Source organism: Aphis gossypii, chromosome 2 (genome assembly GCF_020184175.1).
Source record: "Aphis gossypii isolate Hap1 chromosome 2, ASM2018417v2, whole genome shotgun sequence".
NCBI lineage: Eukaryota > Metazoa > Arthropoda > Insecta > Hemiptera > Aphididae > Aphis > Aphis gossypii.
Window position 1 is genome coordinate 85,906,676 of NC_065531.1, and position 24,673 is coordinate 85,931,348.

The window sequence follows — 24,673 nt, forward strand, 5'->3', positions numbered from 1 at the left end:
CAAATTTGGCTCATATATTGAGACTTACGAGATACATATGTTTTCCAAATTTCATAAACATACCTCAAACCGTTATTTAGATATTAACGTCCCAAAATCGTCATTTTTATGACTGACTGACTTACCTATAGATCAAAATTCTAACCCAGTTCCAGATGACTTAAAAAGTTCAAATTTGGCATACAGATAGGTAGTTAGGTTAAAATTAGGAAAGTATAAATAAAACACAAAAAAAAAAAATTATAACCCGTACATGTAGGAAAATACAATAGTTTATTAAAAACCATTTGGAAATTATTTTAATATGATTTAATAGCTATTAATAATTTACTTACAAAAAAGTAATGATATCCCAACAAAACATATATGTAAAATGATAGCCAAGTTCAATTAAATAATATGCTTTGGTTGTTGACTTCAACGACAAAAGAAGTGAGATCTAAATGGATGCCAAGTTCAATGGTCAGTCCTGAAATTTATTTATAACAACATAAAATATAATTTCTTCTTATCACTTAGGATAATGTTTTGAAGCCTAAGGTCTGACTTGGCTAGTTTCTATATACGTATAAAATTATGTTATAGCCTTCGCAAGTTCTAAAGTTGTAAGTTCTTTTTTATCCTTCTAAAAATTTGGCTTGCTGGTAGAAACTAGCTATCGAACACAGTGCTCTTCCATGACTGTTTTGGTTGATACTTTATAATAATTCGTATATGGCAACTAGCCAAGTCAGACCTTAGGCTTCAAAACATTATCCTAAGGGATAAGAAGAAATTATATTTTATGTTGTTATAAATAAATTTCAGGACTGACCATTGAACTTGGCATCCATTTAGATCTCATTTCTTTTGTCGTTGAAGTCAACAACCAAAGCATATTATTTAATTGAACTTGGCTAACATTTTACATATATGTTTTGTTGGGATTAATAAATACAACTTGCATATTATTATTTAACATTTAAACATCACCGCGGCTAAATCAAAATTAAAAATGCAAAAATCAAAATAGATGTAAAGTTTATTTCAACAAGCGTGATTTCGGATTTCTATAAAAAATATACTAAAAAATATTTTTTTTAAGACGAAAATTATTTTAATGACTTTTAACCAACCAAACATTTTTTACTTTGTTTATTGCCAAGTTGTTGTTTATCTATTACCGAAGTGACTGTTATGTACTGTTATGTAGAAGTTCGTAATCAATAACTAATTTTATAATTTTTTAAAATATATATTATATAGTTTTATATCATTATATTATTATTCAATAAGTGTAAACGCTTATAAAAAAAAATTATGACTAACGAGTTACCCAAAAATTTTTATCGATACTTCAGAAAAAAATTCTCAGAAAAATCAAAAATTTCAGTTGTCTATAAACAGCTCAAAAAATATCAAAATATTCAACTGTATATAGATAACACTAATATAAGCATTTAGTGAAAATTTCAAGTATTACAGTGATTAGTTTATGAGTTACAACCATATAAAAAAATCGATTTAGTCGAAAACTGGTTTTGCGTAAAAATTCCCGTTTTTCCGTCACTTTTTTTTGTTTTAATCGATTATTTTGAAAACTTTTGGAAAATATTTACTTTTTACCTCTATAATGCCCCAAGGATATTCACTTTGCCATTGGAAACCACCACCGAAGTTTGAAATTGAAGCATTATTTTAACAAGTTATGTTGTACAGTGTGCACACACACACACACACAAAAAACATAATAAAACATAAATCAATTTAAAATCAATACATTCATCACTTCGTTCAGAATTTAAAAAAACTAAATAAATAATTATGTGAATAATATTATTTTATAATGTGGTAATTGCGTTTTATTTGTATTTTTTAATTATTCATCTTATTTGTAATAAAAAAGAATATACGTTATTTATATTATAAACATGAAAACCCCTGAACCTAATTGGTACCAAACTTTTAGTGGCGGATTCGATGGGGGGTTAAAGAACCTGGGGGTTCTACTAAATATTCTTAGTTATAACTCAAAAATACTAATCACTGTTAATACTTTTTGATCAAATGTTTATATTAGTATTATTTATAGGTATACAGTACATTTTTTTAAAATACTTTTTTAGAGCTATTTATGAACAACTGAAATTTTCGATTTTTCCAAGTATTTTTTTTAAAGTGTCAGTAAAAAAATTTTGAGTTTCCAAAAAACTTGAAAATTTAATACAAGGTTTTTTATAAGTTATTCTTATTGTAGTCAAAAAAATCGTTGGTCACAATTTTTTTTTTAAAAACGTTGAAAGTCCAAATTTTTAGGGAATATATCAAAATTGCTAAAAATTACAAGTAATTTTGTAGTTGAAAATTCATAACATTATTATATTATATTATATTAATATTTAAGGTTAAAAAATTCAACACAAAGTTTTCAATAAGTTTTCCTCCACATAGCTATAGAGAAAACTCAAATCCTCATTATGGAAAAAATGTTATGAGCGTTTGAATTTTAAATTTTTACGAAATTGTGTAATGATAATGATTTATCCTCAAACGATTTAAAATATTTGTTATTATTCAAAAAGTTGAAGTCATAATTACTTGAAAATTTCACCATTTCTTTAGATTGGCATTTTCTTTGCATAATTTAATTTACAAAATAGTTCGCTTATTTTAAGGCAATTTATAGGCATTTGAAACAATCGTTTTTGTTTAGGTTTTTTTTTTATATAGGTGTATAAATATCGATAAAAATGTTTTGGCTAAAAGTCAAAATACTAGAAAATTCAATACAAATTTCCTCATAAATTATTCTTATAGTGATTTATAAATTATAAGAATTTATTTACAAGTATAGAATAAAAGTCTAGTACATGGTTCCTTGTAAAGATTCTTCCAGAAAATAAAAAATATCAAAAATATAGTCACAATTTTTTTTGTAAACATTCCAAAGTTTGAATTTTTAGAAAAACTATCAAAACCATAAATATTTGCAAGCTAATTTGTTGAATAGGTTTCTGGATATTTAAAAACTTATATCATCTATAAGACTCAAAAAAATTAATAAAGGTTCTTTTAAAAAAAATTCTTATAGTGAAACTCAAAAATATAATAAAATAAACGTCAAATTATTTTGAAAGACCATGACGTATAGAAAATGACAGTATAAATACATGGTAAACATTTTAAGTTCAAGTATCTATAAGGTTATTTGTTTTTGAATAGCAACAAAAAGATAAAAATTGTTTGGAAAGAAATAGTTATTTACGAGTGAATATAAAACAAAGTGACATATTTTAAAAATTGAATAACAACAAAATAAAAAACATGAAATCCTCAAAAAAAAATAATGTGTCTATCCAAAAGCATTATATTTTTGAATTTTGTAAAAATAAATAGTTGTTAAATAAAAAAGTATTGTTACCATAAATTTTCGATATTATTTTATTTATCTAAAAAATATTTTTGAAATAGTGTTATTCAGAGCCGGCTTAATGTTTTTTCCGCCCATAAGCTATAAAATAAATTTACCATCTAATTTACAAAGGTAAAATTTGCTATTTCGTTTCGACCGTTAAAATTTGCCGCCCTAGGCTTTAGCCTATACAACCCAAGCGGTAACACGATCCTGGTGTTATTATCAAAAATTGGAAACCTTAATATATTTTCAAGAATTTTGACCCATTTTATTTTTCTATTGATGATGTTTATAAAAAAAAATCAATAATTTCAGTTGTTTATAAATAGCTCAACAATATTTTGAAGATTATACCATAAATATAAAATTATGATATGAACACTTGATGAAAATTTATTCTGCGGTTATTCGTCTTGAAATTGTATCAAAATAAATAAATCAATTTTGTCAATAATTGAATTAGTGTAAAATTCCTATTTTCCTTATATACAAGCTACACTTCCCATAGCTATAATAATTAATTTTTATATTAAAAAGACTATAGAAATACCATAGAAATACTATTGGAGAAAGTAAATAAAATAAATTAGCATTACCTACTAAATATTTATCGCGAAATAATTTTAACAACATCTGAAGTTTTTGCGACTGCGAAAGACTGTAAGAAAATAAAATTGTAATAACTTATATTTATAATGTAATTACAAATATATTTATATTATTTATAAAAAAAAAAAAAAAATTAATTTTTGTTTATGATAAGTGAATAAGTGTGTACTGCGTGTACAATAATTAGGAAAAATATTAACATTCGCAAATATCATTATTCAAATAACCTACCTCTCCGAGATAATATTCTTTTGAGGTCAGCCACAGTGGCGAGCCAGGGGAATCTTTGAGACGGCGACTTCCCGTAAAAATAAAAAGTAGTAACGCAATAAAAAGGTTTGAAGAAAATTGTATTAAAATTTAATATTTTTATGTTTTATCCATTTTGAAAATAGTTATTATAATATTATAGTTTTCGATTGATAATATTTTGTATTCTATTTTTACATTAATAATGAGAGGACGGGACCGGGTGTCATTCAATAACAATACGGGCTAAATATATCGATAACGACGACGGTCGCTAGTTCGAGAGTCTGTTGTCCAAGAGACTCAATTGTGTATACTAATTTCATATGCAAGACAAAGCGGAGGACGGGGATAGATTGTATAGATGTTATTCAGTACATTGAGACTAGACTTATTCAAAGTTTTTGCCGTTCGCGTCGCGGTCGTCACGTATTTTTCTGTGAACACAAAAACTGCAGCTAACTGGGTGTTATGGCAAAGGATCCGACATTTGTGGAAAGTATTATTGATGATTTTGCGAAAAAAAGAAAGAAGAATTGAATTAGAATATAAAATAATATAAATTATCTATTCTTATAATATTATTATAAAGGTATCAATTATAATAATAAAAAAAGATTTTTTGTCACTTTTGTATTAATTTTTTTTTATTATTAAATGTTTAGTTTCCCAATGAATTTACTTGCGAGCCGCCACTAGTGAGCCAAATAATAAAGGGGCGTTATGTTTTTGGGCGAATTTCCTTTTTAACCGAATAATAAAATTAATTTGTTCGTGCACATTTCTTATAATATGAGGGAGAGTTGTACTTGTTTTGTACTATATAAATGATAAAAATAAAATTGTAAAGATTAAAATAAAAATATAATATAAAATCAGTAGCTAATTTTATATCAATCTAAAAGACTTTAAAATTAAAGAATTATAACTTAAAATTTTCAAGAATAAAAATTTAAATAGGTGACAAAAAACATATCTTTTTAATTACATTTTTTTATTAATTAATTTTATATTTTTTTTTTTCATTAAAATATTTCGATTCTTTATCGCATAAAAAAAAAACTATATTACTCATAGAATTCAAGGATAGTCCTAAGTCTGTCAAATTAGAAGGAAAATGGATTGATAAAATATTATTCAAACGCATACTTAACCTTCTCCGCTTAGAGAATCCATGGCTACGCCACTGCTTATTGTGTATACAGAAACACACGAAAATATATAAACACATCATTATTAACATGTAAAATCAATAATAAATTCTTTGCTCCACTCAGAATCAAAAATTAAAAATCAAATACCTATTAAAGAATCATTAAATAACGCTACAGTTAATGTATTGAATAGGTAATATAGAATATTAATAATATTATTTTTAAAAATGAACAATATTTTGATTTTCAATACAATATGTGTAATTCAATAGAAACTATAATATTATTAGGAAGTATTTTAAAAGTTTGCAAGATGCATTAATGCATTATAATATAAGGATTAGGTAACAATCAAAAATAAAATAAAATCATTATTTATATTTTAATAATTAGTCCATCGTAAAACACATACATTTATAAAATATTTTTAAAAGATCTATAAGTTAAACAAAAAATAGCAATAGACAAATTATATAACCAAAATACAAAATACGAAATAACTAAATTTTACCTATTGACTAATTAAAGATTATTTTTTTTACTAATTCCACCGCATGAGAAAATAATAAAATATTAAGTGGGTAATAAATAATAATATAATATGTAAGTAATATTTTTTAGGTAGATATTTAAATTTTAAAACAAATATACATATAATACATAATTGATATAATTTAAATAAAAACTTACCAAGATTTATAGGAGATCTAGTATTCTAGTGCGTAGTTAGGTTAGGTCCGTGTCGAGTATCGAATGTCGATAACATTATTGGCAGTAATACTGAAGCGTCTGTTGTAGCGTTTTATTTTTGTCATAATTTATAAATCATAATAATCTGTGATGAACTGACGAATGGTGATAATGATTATATTATATACATAGAATATGCATTTATTTATCTTAACATATTTTGATTATTTGAATCTAAAAATATAATAATGTAAATTGTAAATATTATATTTTGAAAATTTTATTTCGTATTTTTATTTATAATAACTAATAATGATAAGTAATGGCGGAAAGTTCGTTTTATTTTTTCATGGATTAATATAACATTATACTGGTTATCTTTCCATGGCGTATTATATCCTCCATGTCGTATCAAACCAAAACAAAAATTGACAAAAAAATTGTTGATCCAAAATTCCACTTGTTTTTTGTTTGTTAAATGTTAATTGTTTTAATTTTAAAATTTTGAGTGCTCCACATATTTGATTTTAATTTATAATTCTTTTCTTTTTTTATTAGCTATTAGTTTTAATAAATGTTTCCCTCATGTTATAATTTGTAACACAAAAACTCTCCGACTAAATATAAAATAAATAGTTAAACTATGTAAAATAACCACATTTTACATAATTTGTATACTTCAAAGTTATTAATTTATAGTTTAATTGAGTTTAATTAGTTAAGATATTATGTAAATTATTATACATATTATATGTAACTCTTATCATGGAATTTATGAAGAAACATTATTTTTAAGTTGACCTAGGTAAGTTAATCATATATTAGGAATGTATATTGTTGATAGCTTCTATAACATAAAGATTGATATAATTTGTTATAGGTTTGTTATAAGAAAGTTTCAATGAACAACAACAAAATAAATTCCTGACAAATACCCTTAACATAAAGGTAAATATAATACATTTTGTTTTTATATTTAAATCTTATCATTTAATCGTCTTAAGTTTAATTTCTTACAACTAACATTCATAGATATATGATATAAACTTATTTAACTATTGCAATTCATATTAAAGATATATGTCTGTACTTTTATCGCATAATTAGTTATTTAATTTGTTAAAATGAATTATAATTTTAATAAATTTGAGCTTTTTTAAATACACTGAATTACTGAATAAAACTTAATGCATAATAAATTGTAAATTCTATCTTGTAGGATAACCAGCTGTACATATATATATATATATATCAATAAATTCTTTAAAATCGACTGGCCATCAAGACTCTTAATTTTGTTACTAGTTTATTAATTACATATTACCTATACATGTTTAAGACTAAACATTTATATATACCAATAATTTAGTTTAATTATAAATAAAGCAAATGAAAATATTAAATCAAGTAACTATTGTTATTAAAGTGTTATCTAGATAACTGTTATATAACAGTACAAGGAAATTTAGTTAAGTTGTAATGGATACAAGAATTTTTAGTTAGAATATTTGTATCAATTGCATGAAATTCATAACAAATAAACAATCACCCACGATTAAGTGATTTGTCATAAAGTAATGAACAAACATTTTATAGGATATTAAGGATGTCGATTAAAACAATTTTTTTTATGTAAATACTAAAAATAATGTATTTTTATTTGTGTTGAAATCCTTTATAATCATAAAATAAAAATAAATTGAGACAAATAATAAATAAACTTATTTCAATGTTATTAATATTTTTTATAAATTAAGTATGAGCTAATAATAATTAATTATGAGTTATATTATTATATATGACACATTGTCATTTTGAAGTTTGTGGCAAGATAAACATTAATATGATGCATAAGACTCAAATATATTAAAAAAATTATAATTACTTAATTAGTAATTAGTTACCTATAATCCATATAAAATAAAATTGTATGTTATATCAACAGCTGTTTCAAAATGTATTTACTATGTAGTATTTAAATCATTTAAAAGTTTAAACCATTTATGATTAATTTATAACTATTATATTATTACATCAAATACTTTATCATTTTAGACTGTCTATTATATAATAATATATTTAATACAAACATTATATATTATATGTTTTTATTTATAGATAGTAGCTGTATGAGTAGCAACAAGGACGAGGTAGTTACAACCATTATGTATGATCCGGGCATTCGGCAAGAACAAAACCCAGTAACGGGTCAGTTATATGCCACTATTGTCAAAAAAGATGATAAAGCATCTTCTGTTGATTTTCCATTTTACAATGTAAATATGGTACAGAAAGTTCCTGTATCTGGTAATATAGCTGTTCTTGCTGCAGCTTCAGCAAATGGAGTGACTCAAACTGATAAGACCTCTTACCGTTTTGATGTAACAGCACCCTTCAATTATAACTATGCTTTAGTTAATCAAATGTCACTCACAACGGCTGGTGCAGCTTTTAAATGTGATGTTTGTGGTGCTGGATTTACCCATGCATCAATGCTTGACCACCATAAAAAATCCGCTCATCCACAAGAACCACCATCATTTACTTGTTCAACATGTGGTTCTTGTTTTCCTCAAGTAAGAGATATGAAAGTTCATCGATCAACTGTGCACAAACAGTGTTTTTCATGTGGTGCTGATGTCGCTCCACAGACAGTTAAAGGTAAAAAGTCTAGATTTATAAAATGTGTAAGTTGTAGTGGTGGAAATTGTTCTAACTACACACCTCAAGAAAATGAAATAGAATCTAGTGACAATTTATCACCCGAGCAGACTGCTATAATGAAAGGTTATTATCCTGTGAAAAAAAGAGGAATGGCAACAGTCACCAAATGTTATAAATGTAATGGTTCTGGTATTATTTTTTTAGTTAATGGTAACCATGCAAATGTTAATATGAAAAATGATTCAATTAACAATTCAAATACTCCCAACAAACCTTTCCATTGTAATATTTGTGGAGGAAGTTTTTCACGTTACTCATCATTATGGAGTCATAAACGTCTACACACTGGTGATAAACCTTATAAGTGTGAAATTTGTGGCTTATCATTTGCAAAAGCAGCTTATTTAAAAAATCACGGTCGAGTGCATACAGGTGAAAAACCTTTTAAATGCAGTGTTTGTGGAATGCAATTTTCTCAGTCTCCTCATCTTAAAAATCATGAAAGAATTCACAGTGGTGAACGACCTTATCAATGTGAAGTATGTGATAAAACTTTTGCTCGCCATTCTACATTATGGAATCATCGCCGTATTCATACAGGAGAAAAACCTTATCGTTGTGATATATGTGGATCGGCATTTAATCAAGCCACACATTTAAAAAATCATGCTAAAGTACATACAGGTGAAAAACCGCACCGTTGTGATATTTGTGGAGTTGGTTTTAGTGATAGATTTGCCTTAAAACGACATAGAAATATACATGAAAAGTATGCTAGACAACAGAGTGATGCAGCTGCAGCACATACTGTAACACCACCATCACAAGATTTGGAACCAATAAGTGGTCAAACACAAATTGAGGAATGTATATATAGTGCTGACTATACTGTTGAAAAATATGATGCAGCAAATAATATTCCTACTGATATCGTAGAAGTAAAAGTTGATCAACAGAATCAACGTGAACATGATACACAACAACAACAAATTGAGGATTGCATTTATAAATAATGGTCAGTATATATTATAATCATTATATATGCATTATTTAATATTTTAAGTAAATTTTCATGTAGGTAAATTAAGATGATTGTTTAGCTAATTTTCTAGATTAACTATCTCAAATTAAATATAAAATAATCTTTCGATGAATGTATTTTAACTTGTAAGGATGACATTAATGGCCAATCTCTAGGATCTAAAAATTAAAAGATTATTTAATTCTATTTTAATTATTTGTTTAAATATTTGTACAATTTAATTTGTTTAAGTATTATTTCATTAAGTTTTTAGTAACATTTTTAAAGTTTCATTTATTGATACTATTGATTTTAGATTTATTTAATTTATTGATAGACATGGTTAGCCTTTTTTAAAGAATTTTTTTATATTATTGGGTAAAAGTAATTTTATTTATTTTAGTAATGCATGCATTAATATAATAGGTTAAATTAATTATTATATTAATTAAATTAATATGACATCATGGATTCTTGACCAACTCTGTTTTATACTGACTGAACAAACATTTTTCATCGATTAATGTAATCAAGACCTATTTTTTATATGGTCTACATCAAGCGATGTGAGTTTGAAGTTCAACACTTCTATAGGATTTGTTACACATATCTTTGTCTTCTGTTATATTTTTTAGTCCATAATTTTTCCAGATATGTATGCAATTTTTTAATCTCACAGTACTTTTGTCAGTAATTATTTCGCCAGCAAATTATTCTAAAAATCTAAATATTAGGATGAATAAATACTCGATATAAATAAATCACTATACAATGTTAATGAATTATTATGAGATGGAAAAAGCAAAGATGTTAATGATTATTATATATGTTTGATAGCAAAAACATATTTACTTATTTTAAAACACTAATTGATACAGATTTTTATTATTATATACTTGTATTTTCCCATTTCTTTAAAATGTTTTATTCAGAAATACGTAAATTTAAATTGCATTTGAATAATTTTTTTTTTAATGTTTTTTTTAGATTTAAGACAAATTAAATGAGCGAAGAATCTAATAAAAATATGTGTATCAGAAATATAACAAGATTTAATGGCTTTATGTATTTACATCATACCAAAAATCAAGCATCTGTTTACAACAAAAATTTAGAACTCACATAATATGATTTAAAATATGGTGCTATACATAGTTGTATTAGTTTAAATATTAACTTATAAGATTTAAAGACAATTAAATGAAATAAGCTAATATAAATAATTATAAACTTTGTTAAAAATAAAAACTGCATATTTATATATCAATCATGTGTACTGTTTTAAATAAATATGTATTAAAATTTAGAATTGTATTTATATTTGATAATCATTATCAAAAAATGATTCTTTACTATGATTAACATAGAAATGTTTTATTTTAGCAATCCTTACGTTTGTAAATACTATTTAATTAAGAGTATTATTAATATATTTATAAATTTAAAAAACTAATAATAATTTATTAATAATTTAACTGTACAAAACAATTATAAATATTATTATATTATTTATTTACTTATTTAAATTGGATTTGTATTCAAATATTCATAGTTTATATTATATACTCATGTTTTGCTCTTCAGTTATTGATTCCAGTCAAATTCAAGTTTAGATTTTTATTAATTTAAACAATTTAATTTTAATATCTACATTTGTGGATAATTGTTTAGTGCTAAACCGAAACAAAAATTAATGTTGATTATTTCACTTTCATACCCATATTATACACCACAAATCCAATTTAAAAATGAAATAGATCATAATTATTTTTAATCTTTTATTTATTAATAATAATCAAGTTGTACTATTTCTAATAACATTAAAATTCAATTTTAATAATAATTTTAATATTATTTACTTAAAGAAAATAATTAGATAACTTCTTCAATATAAATTATATTTTCATTTGAAATTAATCTATGGTTTATTTTATAAAATCAAGTATAAATCTAACATGTTACATTTTATTTGAGATATTATTTATAACATACAGATATACAATACTAATTATGATCTAATATTTAATTATTATATTATATACTGTATAAAATATATTTTCAATTGTTTATTTTGTTAGTATTATTTTTTAAATTATTATTTTATTAATTTATCAAATTACTGGTATAATATCATATTTGTTATTTTGTATACATATGTATATTATAATATGTAAACATTTTTACATTTTTATTATAATGTAATTCTGATGGTTTATACATTATGCTATTAAGTTAAGTTTAGGATTAGAAAGATTTTTGCGCAAATTATTTTTATAAAATTATAATTAAATTTACCTACTGACATTGATAATTATTTTTTTTAATCCTCTTCAATTATGTGTTCATTTAGTTGTGTAATGTTTGATTTTATAAAGAAATATTTTAAATGTAATTCATTTCTGTGGTAATGCATCAATAGTGTTACACAATTGAACAGTGAACACTATTAGTTTTCAATGTGTATGTCTTACAAAAAAATTGTTATTCTCTAACTATATAATTCCCAAAAATAAAAATTGTGTTTGAAATAGTTTTAGATTCTGAGTGGAGAGATAAATAATTTTTTTATTTATTCACTAATCAAAATTTTTACATAAAAACATCACAAGACATAACAATTTATGAATTTATAATATTTTTATTTGTCAATTAGTGTTAACTGTTGAAAAGCAAAATAGTTATTTTAAACATTTAAAATTAATGTTTATAAGGTCTGATTTCTGATGGCTTTCTTAATTTTTATGGAGGGTATGTATCCTACATAATGGATAAGTAAATTTTATACCCATACGTATTATCTGTTTTATAAACATAATATGGCAACATGTTTTTATTTAGAAATCCCCATTGTTAGTTTTGAATCACTACATTTGATATAACTGTAAATAGTGTAAATGCACCTATTATTAATTATTAAATGTTTTCTCTCATTGGAATTTGTGATAATTGAGTTTTAATGTAAATTATTTATGTGTATTATTATTTATTAAAATTCAAAAATACTCACTCATTTTTTCTAAATTAAAAAATAAAGAAACACAAAATAACACAAACTTTATTCTTACTTTACTTAAGTAATAGGTCAGTTTAATGGAATATTAAAACAAGCAACATAAGATGGATTCTGCTAAAAGGCAGAACATTATATATTTGAAAGACAAAAAAACACATGCAAGCATCACACTTAAAAGGATACCAGTACAACAAATTTTGAATGTTAAATGTCTGTAAGATAGTTGGTATAGTATCATCTTAAATAATAGAAAGTAGGTTTATTGCTGGATATTTTATATAATGCATTAATAAACATTTTATTTCAAACTTGTTATAACTATATTCATTATGTATATTAAACTATTAAGTCAAATTATAAAAATAAATTTTTAAAACAGTTTTAAAATTAAAAATAAATTATGTATTTAGTGATACTAATCAGTAATCACCCACTTAATAGATCCATTTTTTTAAGGTAATGACAAATCATATTTGTGACTTGCACATTACAATAATTTCTAAAAAAATTATATACTTCAAACTAAAATATTAATATGAGCTACAGTTTATTTTTCCATTTTTATAATACTAATGGGCACATAGTATGACAATTGTATATTATGTGATCATTGAGATCTAATATTTTTATAATTATGAACAATTAATTGTGAAAAATGTTTTCTAATCAACTTTTTGGTTAGAAAAAAATTTAATATACATAAATATAACTAAAACTTTAATAAAAGAAATAAAAAAATAAAATCATAATAAAATAAAATATTTATGATACATGAACAATGTTTGAGGTATTAATTTATAATTCCATTTATAATATCGGATATATTCAAGTCAACAGGATCACACTCAAAGTCAGACAATGTTAAACTATCGTCTTTAATTTTTTCCTTCATTACAAATCGATCCAAAGGACCTTTGATATTATCCTTTACTTCATTAATTTTTTTAGACTTTGCCGGTTTTTTAGAAATATTAATTGATTGCAATTTATTTGTAACATCAAATAGATTACTGTCATGGATCGTAACTGAAAACAATGCAAATTAAAAAAATATATTTATCACCATAATATAATGTAATAAAACATTAAAAATGAATATTAGTTAAAATATAATGAATAATTTAAAATGAATTGTACATCATTTTCTAAAGCTAGTTGGTAATTACTCAGTTTTTTTATACAACAAAATAAAATGGAATTGGACAAAAAAAAACCCCTTTAGTATCAAATTTTAATTTGAGATCATATCTTAGATACAATTATATTCTCTTATGAAAAAATATTAAGTTCTTATCAGTTATTATCGTGACTATTTTTTTAAGTAGTATGTTGAATATTTTTATTCAGTTTACTTAATTCAATTATTACAATTATCTACTACAGACTAATACTGTATAAAATTATTTTAAGAAAATTTAGTAATTTACTCAACAAAATAATAAAAGTAGGTTCGCCTAAAAAAAATTAAGTAAATAATATAAAAGCAATGTACGACTGTTAATAAAATAATTCTCTGGAACTTAAATTTTCACGTAAATAATTTAAGATTCACCACAAAAAGAAAAATAGCTATAACTTCTCTAGAGTATTGGATCATACCACTATCAAAAAGATAAATACATGGTCACAAATAAAAATAAAACCTAAGAAAAACAAGGCTTAGAAATGCAATGTAAAAATAAAAAATAACTACAATCTATTAGACTATTGGTTTGTTGGCAATGTGCTTTATACATTAAATTATGTTAAGCAGGCCTATTTTATCTTATTATATTATAATAATTGGTATACAAATTACGAAATTTACTTAAAATAATACAACATAGTATTATTCTGTAACAGTTATAATAACAGAATTGAGTTTACCAGAAAATTGTAAAAATAGTTGTGATACCCAATAAATACCATGTATAAATTACCTTTTTTTTTTATTTTTTTAGAAGACGTAGTATGCATGTCTTCATAGATTGAAACTTCATTTGGATACCTTCTTTGAACAGCTGTTTGAGGTTCAATAGATGTTATTTCATAATTATTCCACTTTATTTCATAACATTTTATTCCTTTATTAATACGCTTTTTAATAATTTCACTCATTAAAATATTGGCTTGGAACGTATCATCATACAATAAATGCCACCTAGTAAGTAATGGCAAAAATTTATCTATTGCGTACTCTCTTTCCCAACAAAGTTTGGTCGATGCAAAATTCTACAACATTAAACATACATATTTTATTAAATATAAACCTATGCTATTTCTACCTATTTTTTTTTTTCATAATTTATACCTACAATAAAAGCATTAATATCTGGTAGAATCCATTTTGCAGACACCTTTGGATAATTTGGTACTTTTAAGAATTCTTCAATAATATCTTCAGATGGAAAGCTCTCATTTTCTATAGCTTTATTTCTTATTTTTAACTCTAATTTTATTTCATTAGTCTGTGATTTAATATCCATGTTAGCAGAATTTAAAACTGTATCACTTCTCCAATGTCTCAACCTTGAAAAATCGATAATTTACTTAAATGAAAATAATAAATACAATTTAAAATTACCGATCAAGGACAACATCATCATCTAGTGCTTGAAGAAACTTAATTGCGGTATCTTTTCCAATACCCTTAACACCTTTTTCATCATAATCACAACCACAAAGCAATGATAAAGCTATCATTTTGTTACGTCCAATTTTTAATTTTTTTTCAATAGATTCCATGCTATAAACATCAACAGATCCATTTCCAGATGCATTAAAATTTCTGTATACAACTCGAGCACCATACAAAAAACAATCACTATCTTGAGTCACAATTCCATTCACAATCTGAAATTGAATTATTATTTTCTGACTAAAATACATAGCTTACAAAAAGAACTAAAAAGGACTAAGAAAAAAAAATAAACAATAAGAGTAAGTGTAAATAAGTGTAAGTAGTAAAAATCAGTGACATATGTAGAGATGTGCAATACATGAGAGGAGGATGATTATAAAAAATATATATTATATTATACTATGTAAAACAATTTTAATAAGATTTTATTAATTTAATATTATAAGATGACTATTATAATGAAATTAGTTTTAAAATGTTCATAATTATCTAATAAATAATGAAACCTGAGAAATCAAGTTATTAATACCAGTTAGTTGTATTTAATTAAAATATAATTATTAAATTATTGATAGTTTTAAAAAATAAATTAAAATTATTGGGAATCTTTAAAAATATTACAGTTCTGTCTAAGAATCAAATTTCTAGTTAATTTATTAATAACTATATTATAAGGAATAATAAATATTTTAAAATTAATAAAAATTATGTAAAAAATATTAAAATTTTTACCTAAGTATTATTGTATTACTTTTGATGACTGCAGATCTGTTATAACACTTATAACTACTGAGTGGCAGGTGTAGACTATAGCAGTATTTAACATAAAAATTTAACCTCTTTTTGCATATAGCCCCAAATTTAATAATTTGAAATTTAGTTTTTGTCTTTGATTATATTTTATCAAATTAGTCAGAAAAAATAAATATTTTCTAGGTTTTCATATTTAATAAAATGAAAAAATCATTTACTAGGAATGAAAATTGAATAGGTACTGAAGACAAGTCTCTTTCTTTATGTATGCCACTGGTAGAAATTGATATGAAATATTGGGATATATTAGTAAAATTATTATACTGTACGCAATATACATAATACATAATTTATTAATATAGATAATAAAAATAAAACATAAATTTTATTATTTGAGTACCTAATACAAATAAATTTAATATTCAAGTTATGTTTAAAAGCTAAAAATTATAAATAATTATGTTGTTTATTGACTATATAATACTAACCCCATTTTTATTGAGTATAGCACATAGCTGTTCAGCTTCTCCAGGACTGTAAACACAAGTTACTCCCATGATATTTAATAACAATTCACACTGAAAATAAAAAGTATATTATTAAATAAAATGTTTACAGATTTCTATTTCCAATTCAAGAGATTCTATTACTATGAACAGTATCGACCAATGTAGGTTAGGTTACCATGATCTACCATTCATAATTTAGTAGTTGTTATAGCTACTAAGTGCTTCACTATATTTTTCCTTTACATTTAAGCATCAAATCTATACTTACTTGTTTTTGAAATGAATTTAGTCGTTTACGAACAACATGAGTCTTTATTGGTGCTTTATTTCCATTAATACGTTTTTCGATTGCACCATATTTTAGAAGTGGTGCTTCTCCATCCAAAACAAATATTGGTATGGCACCAATTAACAATAAATTACTAGTACGAAAAAACAAGTTCCTAAAGAAAACATTTTAAAAATATGATTTGGTATAAAAGACAAACACAAATAAAATACGTCACAGATTTGTTATCTTCTTATGCATGAATAAATGATACATTTTTAATGTACATATTATATTATATTATTATTTGGTTTACCTTAAGTACATGTTTTTTTGGCTCGTGTTTTGATTGAAGTTTTCACTGTCACACACCCATCCACTTAAATCAATGCCAATTGCCTTGCCATGCAATTCCCAAAGAGGCATTTTTTCTGCCACTGGTGTTAACAGTGACCAAAGATTTTTTACACCCATTTTATAAAAGCAGCATTAAATTATTGATGAACTGAAAAATGCATGTCATGAGAGTTTTTTGCATTCTATACACTACTTTAAGTACAAATTTTTAAAAGCAGTAAATTATAATATGTAGGTACCTATCGAACAATTAATAACAATTACATTAGGTACTATTTTTATTGTATACTTACTATTTTGAATAAAATGTATTATTATTCTTTAACAATTAATATAATTCGAAAATTGCCACTCGAAGTCTTAAAATAATCCAAAAAATATACAAATTAGTAACACGGAAGTCTAGAATAAGTATATGAAAATATGAAACATATTTAATAGTTTAAAATTTAAACACAATTCAATTTTATAATAATAATTATTAATTAATATTACATAAAATTAATAATAATTATATAAATAGCATAATAGCCAAACAGACAGAATCACGGTCTTAGAAGATCTTCTAAGACCGGACAGAAATACAGAATTATCCTTATTCCTTATCAAAAATTTAAAATTAAACGGTTTGTGTTTACCACGGCTATATCTTTTGGTTACTACGGTCTAGAGTCTACGGACGAAATTGGATTAATTTTCCTGGAAGTAACCAAGTAAAATGTTACTAGCGCGCATTGTGGTTTAATTTTAAAGTATGGCCTAGATAATATTCTGGTATATTTAAAAAAAACCACTCTAATTTTAAATTGTTTTGTATTTATATTTTATTATATTTAACAAATCATAATAATTAATAAACATAATGTTCTGAATTAATAAACTTGTATCTAATTTTAATTAGACTACTGTTAGATATTTTTTAAAGTCTAGTTTCAACTATAATAGATAAGGAACTTTATATTAAATGTTCAAACCTTAAATATAAAAATTAAACATTTTATAAGTTTAGTATTACAAAATAACTTTCAAATCGTTTGTGATTTTGACGAATTTTGGCAACATTCGACATCATATTAATCGTATCGACTTGTAACTTGTAAGCTTAAAACAATTGTTTCTCAGTATCTTAATTATTTAAAATAAATATATTTACTTATAAAAATAACTCATGGGTATAGAATTTTGTGTTAAATTTGCAAGATTTTTAATCAATCATAATAAAACAAATGATTGTTTAAAATTGATGTTAATATTATTTAGAAATGTTAATAATCCTTTATAAATAAAATGGAGCATATAATAAGATCATCAATATTCCGTGGACCTGAACCATTTGTAATTTTAAAACGCGAACCAGAAATTTCGTTTTTTAGCCCCAACAAATATGTAATTATATTAAAAATGGAAAAAAACTACAAACAATATTAGTAAATTTGTAAAACAAAATATTGATGAAATTATTTTTATGTAGTGACTATTTTTATCTAAAAACACCGAAGGTAATATAATTACCAATTATAAAATATACCGTAGATTTATTCTTTGTAGTTTATTTAAAACCTATGTACAAGGAAGTTGGATGTAAAAAAAAATGCAATCTAAAAAACGAAATTATTTTAATTATTTTACCTTTAAAAAAACATTGGGGGAGGTAGATGTCAGGTGATTGGGGAATCGCGGTAAAAAGTCCGGAGTAAAAAAATCCTAAACCTAAAAAGTCCTGTAAATATTACATATGTATAAAACAATATTTAAAAAATAGATAATTTAACTATCTGACTATCGTCAAAAAAAAAAAAATCCGTTGGGTACCTATCTATAATATAAATATATAATATTATGATGTATATGTAATATGTATACAATGTGTGTGTCCCATCTTATATCTTATAAGTTATAACTTATATAGTTATATGTATCACTAAATATCTCAGCTCGATGGCCTTAGATTGAAAAACGGTTTACTCTGATACATAATACATAATAATGAAACAAAAGTAAATTACTTTGTATTATTTAATTTTTAAATTTTATTTAAGTGAATTAGTTTATCTAATAAAATGTTTAAAATTTCCTCTCGTTATTTTCTACATTTTTCCAGTCGTCGAGTTACTTCTCTGTAACATATTACGTATGTATCATGTATTCATGTTTTTTTTCATTTACCTATTCATGAAAAAAATCCACACAATACAAGTGTACCATGTTTTTCGAAAAATTGAACTATTTTCAATTTTTAAAAATCTGTTGACTTATAATTTGGTCAATTATAGGTTTAATATGGTTAATAGATCAAAATGTCTTAGAAAAAAATTATCTACCCATACTTGGTGTTAAAAATAAGAGTTGCTAGCTTAAAAAATTTAATTTGTTTTGTGCATGTGCATGTGCGAACCAAAGGAGTTTAAAATTTGAAATTTTCCCAAAATATGCATTTCAATACCACCTATCTATATAGCAAACTGTTTTTCAATCTAAGGCCATCGATCTGAGATATTAAGTGGTACATATAATACGGGATACACTATACAATAAAATTAAAAAAATAGCTTATTTAACTACAGGGGTATATTGTACATGAATAACCACCCACAATTATTTTGGTACCCTTTTCGTTGACTTTTACAATTTCTGACATTTTTCTTTCGAGAGCTTACTATACTCAACCAACAAAATGTCGAAATAAACTGACAAAATTGACTACTTTACTGTTCAGTTACCATTCATATGCTATGTACATGGTGGACATACCCAGCAACTTGAGCAACTATAGATATAAGATAAAAATATAGCCACTACTGATCATAAGCTATTATTTGAAGAAAATGTGAGTATAAATATAGCAGGGGCGTGTCTAGAAATTTTTTTCGGAGAGAGGGGTTCAATATTTTTACTAACACGTACCTATGTTAAGTGTATAAGTTTTATATAATATATATTGAATAATTTTTATTTTTTGAGGGGGGGGGTTGAATACCCAACCCTAAGTATGCTCCTAAGGTATAGTACCTACATATTATATTCTTATACAAGTACAACATACTACATAGGTACATTATATTAATATAGTATTTTACTGTAACTGCTACACGTAAGTTTCAGTTATAGATAGGTATAGATTAATAACAATGATATAAATAATAGTAAAATACCTACTTATGTTTAATATTTATGTTATATTTATATAATACTGATTCTAAATTTCGATGTCCATTGTCCATACATTTAAAAGAACCCTAAAGCGGATAAAGCAATAATTCAATAAGAAATTGAAATAAAAATTATTTATGAAACTAATATAGACTAAGTAGTCTATTAAATATTTAAATGTATAAAAACATCTGAAGTACCTACTATCTTTATTACTAACTTGGTTTTAATAATAATTTATTGTCGTTTGAATGTTTGATGTTTTTTTGATTATTTTTTTTTTGTTGTTAGCTTGCTCGAAGAATGAACTATATTTTTAAAGACCAATAGAATAATTTTTCATAAATCAAATTTTATTGGTGGTAATTTAAAGATTAATAGTCAATAATTAGTTTTTTTTAAATTACATTGGAAATTTGTTGGGAGTAACCGAATTGGTTCCCATTTGGCCGAATTGGTTCCCGTTTGAAAAAGGTATTTTATTAATTTGAGCCGAATTGGTTCCCGTTTGCGTACAGGTAATTTTTAATTTTTATAATTGGTACAAAATATAAATGTGCTTTCATGACAATATTCTATAGTCTATACTCTATAGTATAATATACAATAAGATGGCAATATCTTTAATATTTATTAAATCATCTAAAATTATACGCAAGGAGATAGCTACAAACAGTCATAGTGACTCACTACTTCAAAATGATATTAACAGAATCCGTAAAAATTTGAATGCTGCTAAATTAAGAACAATCCCCAAGTTACCTTCTAATCTTGAAGAACTGCATAAAAGTGTCAGTGAATATTCGTTAATAACTAATCTCGGAGAAAACTTATTTATGACAACGATTGTGTCAACAATATAATTACATTTACGTGCACGCAGAACTTGGAACAGCTCAAGAAAGCCACTACATTATTTGTCGATGGAACATTCAAAAGCTGTCCTAAGCAATTTTACCAATTATTTTCTATTTTTATCAAGGTACAAAATAGCTATGTTCCTGTCGTATTCAGCCTACTCCCTAACAAGACTACGGAAACTTACAGACTTGCATTAAATAAGTCTCAAATTATCTATCAGTTGGCACGGTTTTCGTTGATTTTGAAACAGCTATCCATAGTGCCATTACTTCACAGCTACAGCAAGTTACAGTTAGAGGTTGCAGATTCCATTTATGTCAGTCATGGTGGAGAAAAATTCAACAGTTGGGTCTCTCCAATGAATTTAAAGATAATACTTCAGAAATGGGGCAACTTCTGAAACTATTTTTTGGACTGCCCTTATTATCACCCGAAGACGTCGAAGACTGTTTTTATAATGATTTGATGGCCATAAAACCTTACTGCCCAAAATTGGATCAGTTCTTTGACTACGTCCATGATACATATATAATGTCAGACAGTATCTTTCCACCGAAAATTTGGGCTAGATTTGACAAAAATATCGATAGGACTACAAATTGTTGCGAATCGTTCCATTCAAAGCTGAATAAAGAATTTACAAGTGCTCATCCTAATATATTTTATTTTATGGAAACTTTAAATAGCATTCAAACATTAAATTACATAAAATTTCGAAGTAATAATACTAGAAAACTAACTAGCAAACAACAAAAAAACAACAAGTACTTGGAAAATTGTATGGCAGATTATATTAATGAGAAAATTACGCGAATTGAATATTTAAAGAAAGTTTGCTTCAAATTTGCAAATCAACGCTTTTAAATAATTGTACCTATTTATTTATATTTTATTATTTTTATTTTTACTATAATTGACTTCCAAATCAACGATTTAAAATTGTATATATTATATCATTTTTTTATAACACACATTAACGCACATTTTTAACCAAGCCTACTTTTAAGTTGACAGTCCTAAGCCTGTAAAATTGAGAAGGAAAATGTGTGTAATTAAACGGAAATCAATTCGTTTCAAATAATAAAATACTTTTTTCAAGCGGGAACCAATTCGGCATGTGGGGTTGGAGCTCGGGAACCAATTCGGCTCAAATTAATAAAATACCTTTTTCAAACGGGAACCAATTCGGCATGTGGGGTTGGAGCTCGGGAACCAATTCGGTACCAGCCAATTTGTTATGTATAATATAATTATAATATATTATAAATCATTTATCAATATTATGTATTGAAATTGTACATTTGCAATGAGCACTAAATTTGAATTCAGGGACGGATTGGAATTTTCGACCGTCCCGGGAAAATAATTTTTTAGCGGCCCCACGGTTTTGTTGAGGGCAAGTGCATCATACTGAAGGTATTTTTTAGTCCTTTAAGGAGCAGTAAATATTTATTTACATTTTTTGGTATATTCATTGTTAATACAAAAATTATCATATTATAATATATTAATGAGGTGTGAATAGATAGATATATCAATATATTATGATACCTATAGTTGTTATATTTGTTAAAAACCACTTGGCCTACTTTAAATATATATGTAATACTATTTACTTACATAGGTAGGTACTAAAACACATATCTTAGCAGTATAAATAAATTATATTAATTGTACATATTAGTATAAAAGAAACTGATCAATGCTTTATTCCTAAAACTGTTTTTTTTTGTTTTTGTCACGAATTTTTTCAGCTTCACCTTTTCGTTTTTTGTGACTATCATCATTATTGTTATCCATTTTTTATTTTATAATTCACAACTACAATATTTATATTTAAAAAAATATACCTAGTAAATACATTGTAAAATTATAAATACATATACTTGAAAATAATAACCTACTCTCTATTGAAAAACTGAATAGGTACCTACACGTCGTAATAAATTAAGTTCCAAAACCAAATGACAAAATATATGACAGACTGCTTAGTGCTGATTAACGAAGTGTTGACTGTCGAAAGACGATAGACGAATGAATTATTTAATTGGTAAACTAACATGTGTATTTATTTTATTAAATTTATTTATATATTAGACAGTACTTATAACAATATTATAAATAATCTAAATTTAAAATAAAAATATTCTTATTGTTCCATGCCGACTTACCTCGTTAAAATTCGTGTCGTCACCTGCCGACAGGTGACAATTCGAATACAGAATATCAAATTATTTATAGATTTTACTGTTCACGGAGATTGTTTTATTTTGGATAAGAATTATTGCTATAACTTTAAATTATTATTATTATTATTCAGTTTTTGTTAAATTTATAAGTACTATTATATTATGTGTTATAGATTTTGGTAATATTTATTATTCAAATTTTAGTAATTGACATATTGTTTTCTAGTTTGAAATTATTGATATGAATACAATTTTAAATCTTATTTTTAAAAATCTATAAATTTTAAAATTTTATTTGCGAAAGGCTACAACTATAGTTTGGTAGCGCACGCAGCGGCCCCGTCAATTAGTTAGCACGCGGCCCATCGAGAATTTCCCGATTTTCCGATGGCTCAATCAGTCCCTGCTTGAATTTTTAGTAAATTTAAGAGGTAGGTTTATGAAGGGTAATTAAAAACAGGACCAGCTCAAGTGTTTAAACACACCTAGGCAAACTTGAATTTTGCCGCCCCTTACATACTACATCAAACATTTTTTTTTATCTATAATACAAAAATATTAAATGCAGCCTTAGGCCTGGGACTATGTCACCTAACCCTTAAGCCCAGTAGCGTAGCTAGACATTTTTTTTTGAGTAGGCCCGATATTTTTTTGTAATAAAGATTATCAGTGAATATTTGTATTAAATGAAAAGCATGATATAAAACATTCAGTTTTGGAAAAAAGTGGGTAAGTCCGGGCCTACCCGCTGGCTACGCCACTGCTTAAGCCGGGCCTGATTAAAAATTTGAAATAGATATTACCGGTATTAGCTTACGACAACTTTTGCCACGGAATATGACGTGGATAAAATGATTTTCGTCGGACTACATAGGATGGTAGATTCTACCGGGTAGAAATGTAGAATCAGAATGCGACTAATGCGAGTGCCGACTACCGAGTATTGCGAGTACGCACTACGCGACCACCGACCGGAGCCCCGTCCTTGGTGAATAACAACAGGTAAAACTCACACGCCCGAGATATTGTTGTCGTTGCCATCGCGTTGGCCTCACTGCGGTAAAAAATTCCCTCGGCCCACGGCGACACGCCTGTGCACAGATACCGTGTCACCCGTTTGTTTTCGAGAAACTGTTGTGCTTGTGCTCGAGTTGTTTACGTTTCAGTATTCA

General features: G+C 25.1%; 2 protein-coding genes across 6 annotated transcripts; one reads left to right on the forward strand and one right to left on the reverse strand.

The window, feature by feature from the left end:
• The first annotated feature begins 6,566 nt into the window (after window positions 1-6,566).
• Window positions 6,567-12,083, forward strand: LOC114119815 (zinc finger protein ZFP2-like). The gene is made up of 4 exons (XM_027981523.2): window positions 6,567-6,901; window positions 6,977-7,044; window positions 8,215-9,775; window positions 10,769-12,083. The coding sequence occupies exon 3, from the start codon at window positions 8,226-8,228 to the stop codon at window positions 9,771-9,773; it is 1,548 nt and encodes a 515-aa protein (XP_027837324.1). The 5' UTR covers window positions 6,567-6,901; window positions 6,977-7,044; window positions 8,215-8,225; the 3' UTR covers window positions 9,774-9,775; window positions 10,769-12,083.
• Window positions 12,084-12,951: 868 nt separating this feature from the next.
• Window positions 12,952-24,654, reverse strand: LOC114133106 (flap endonuclease GEN). 5 transcript variants are annotated; one of them, XM_050201956.1, is made up of 9 exons: window positions 24,305-24,531; window positions 23,484-23,605; window positions 17,261-17,449; window positions 16,945-17,119; window positions 16,656-16,745; window positions 15,358-15,626; window positions 15,089-15,302; window positions 14,714-15,005; window positions 12,952-13,820 (listed from the first exon to the last, which is right to left on the reverse strand). In XM_050201956.1, the coding sequence occupies exons 3-9, from the start codon at window positions 17,416-17,418 to the stop codon at window positions 13,585-13,587; spliced, it is 1,434 nt and encodes a 477-aa protein (XP_050057913.1). In that variant the 5' UTR covers window positions 17,419-17,449; window positions 23,484-23,605; window positions 24,305-24,531; the 3' UTR covers window positions 12,952-13,584. The 5 variants fall into 5 exon arrangements, with proteins under 5 accessions (XP_050057913.1, XP_050057914.1, XP_027854537.2 ...); XM_050201957.1 differs by lacking the exon at window positions 23,484-23,605 and having other exon boundaries at window positions 24,515-24,654; XM_027998736.2 differs by lacking the exon at window positions 23,484-23,605.
• Between the last annotated feature and the right edge of the window lie 19 nt (window positions 24,655-24,673).

What these genes read in the sequence shown, in the direction of transcription:
- LOC114119815 (XM_027981523.2), top strand. Translation starts at nt 8,226, where the DNA reads ATGAGTAGCAACAAGGACGAGGTAGTTACAACCATTATGTATGATCCG.
- LOC114133106 (XM_050201957.1), bottom strand. Translation starts at nt 17,418, where the DNA reads ATGGGTGTAAAAAATCTTTGGTCACTGTTAACACCAGTGGCAGAAAAA. An exon ending in TAAATTCATTTCAAAAACAA is followed by an intron (nt 16,746 to 16,944) that starts GTAAGTATAGAT and finishes TTTTATTTTCAG; the next exon opens with TGTGAATTGTTATTAAATAT. An exon ending in GATGATGTTGTCCTTGATCG is followed by an intron (nt 15,303 to 15,357) that starts GTAATTTTAAAT and finishes CGATTTTTCAAG; the next exon opens with GTTGAGACATTGGAGAAGTG.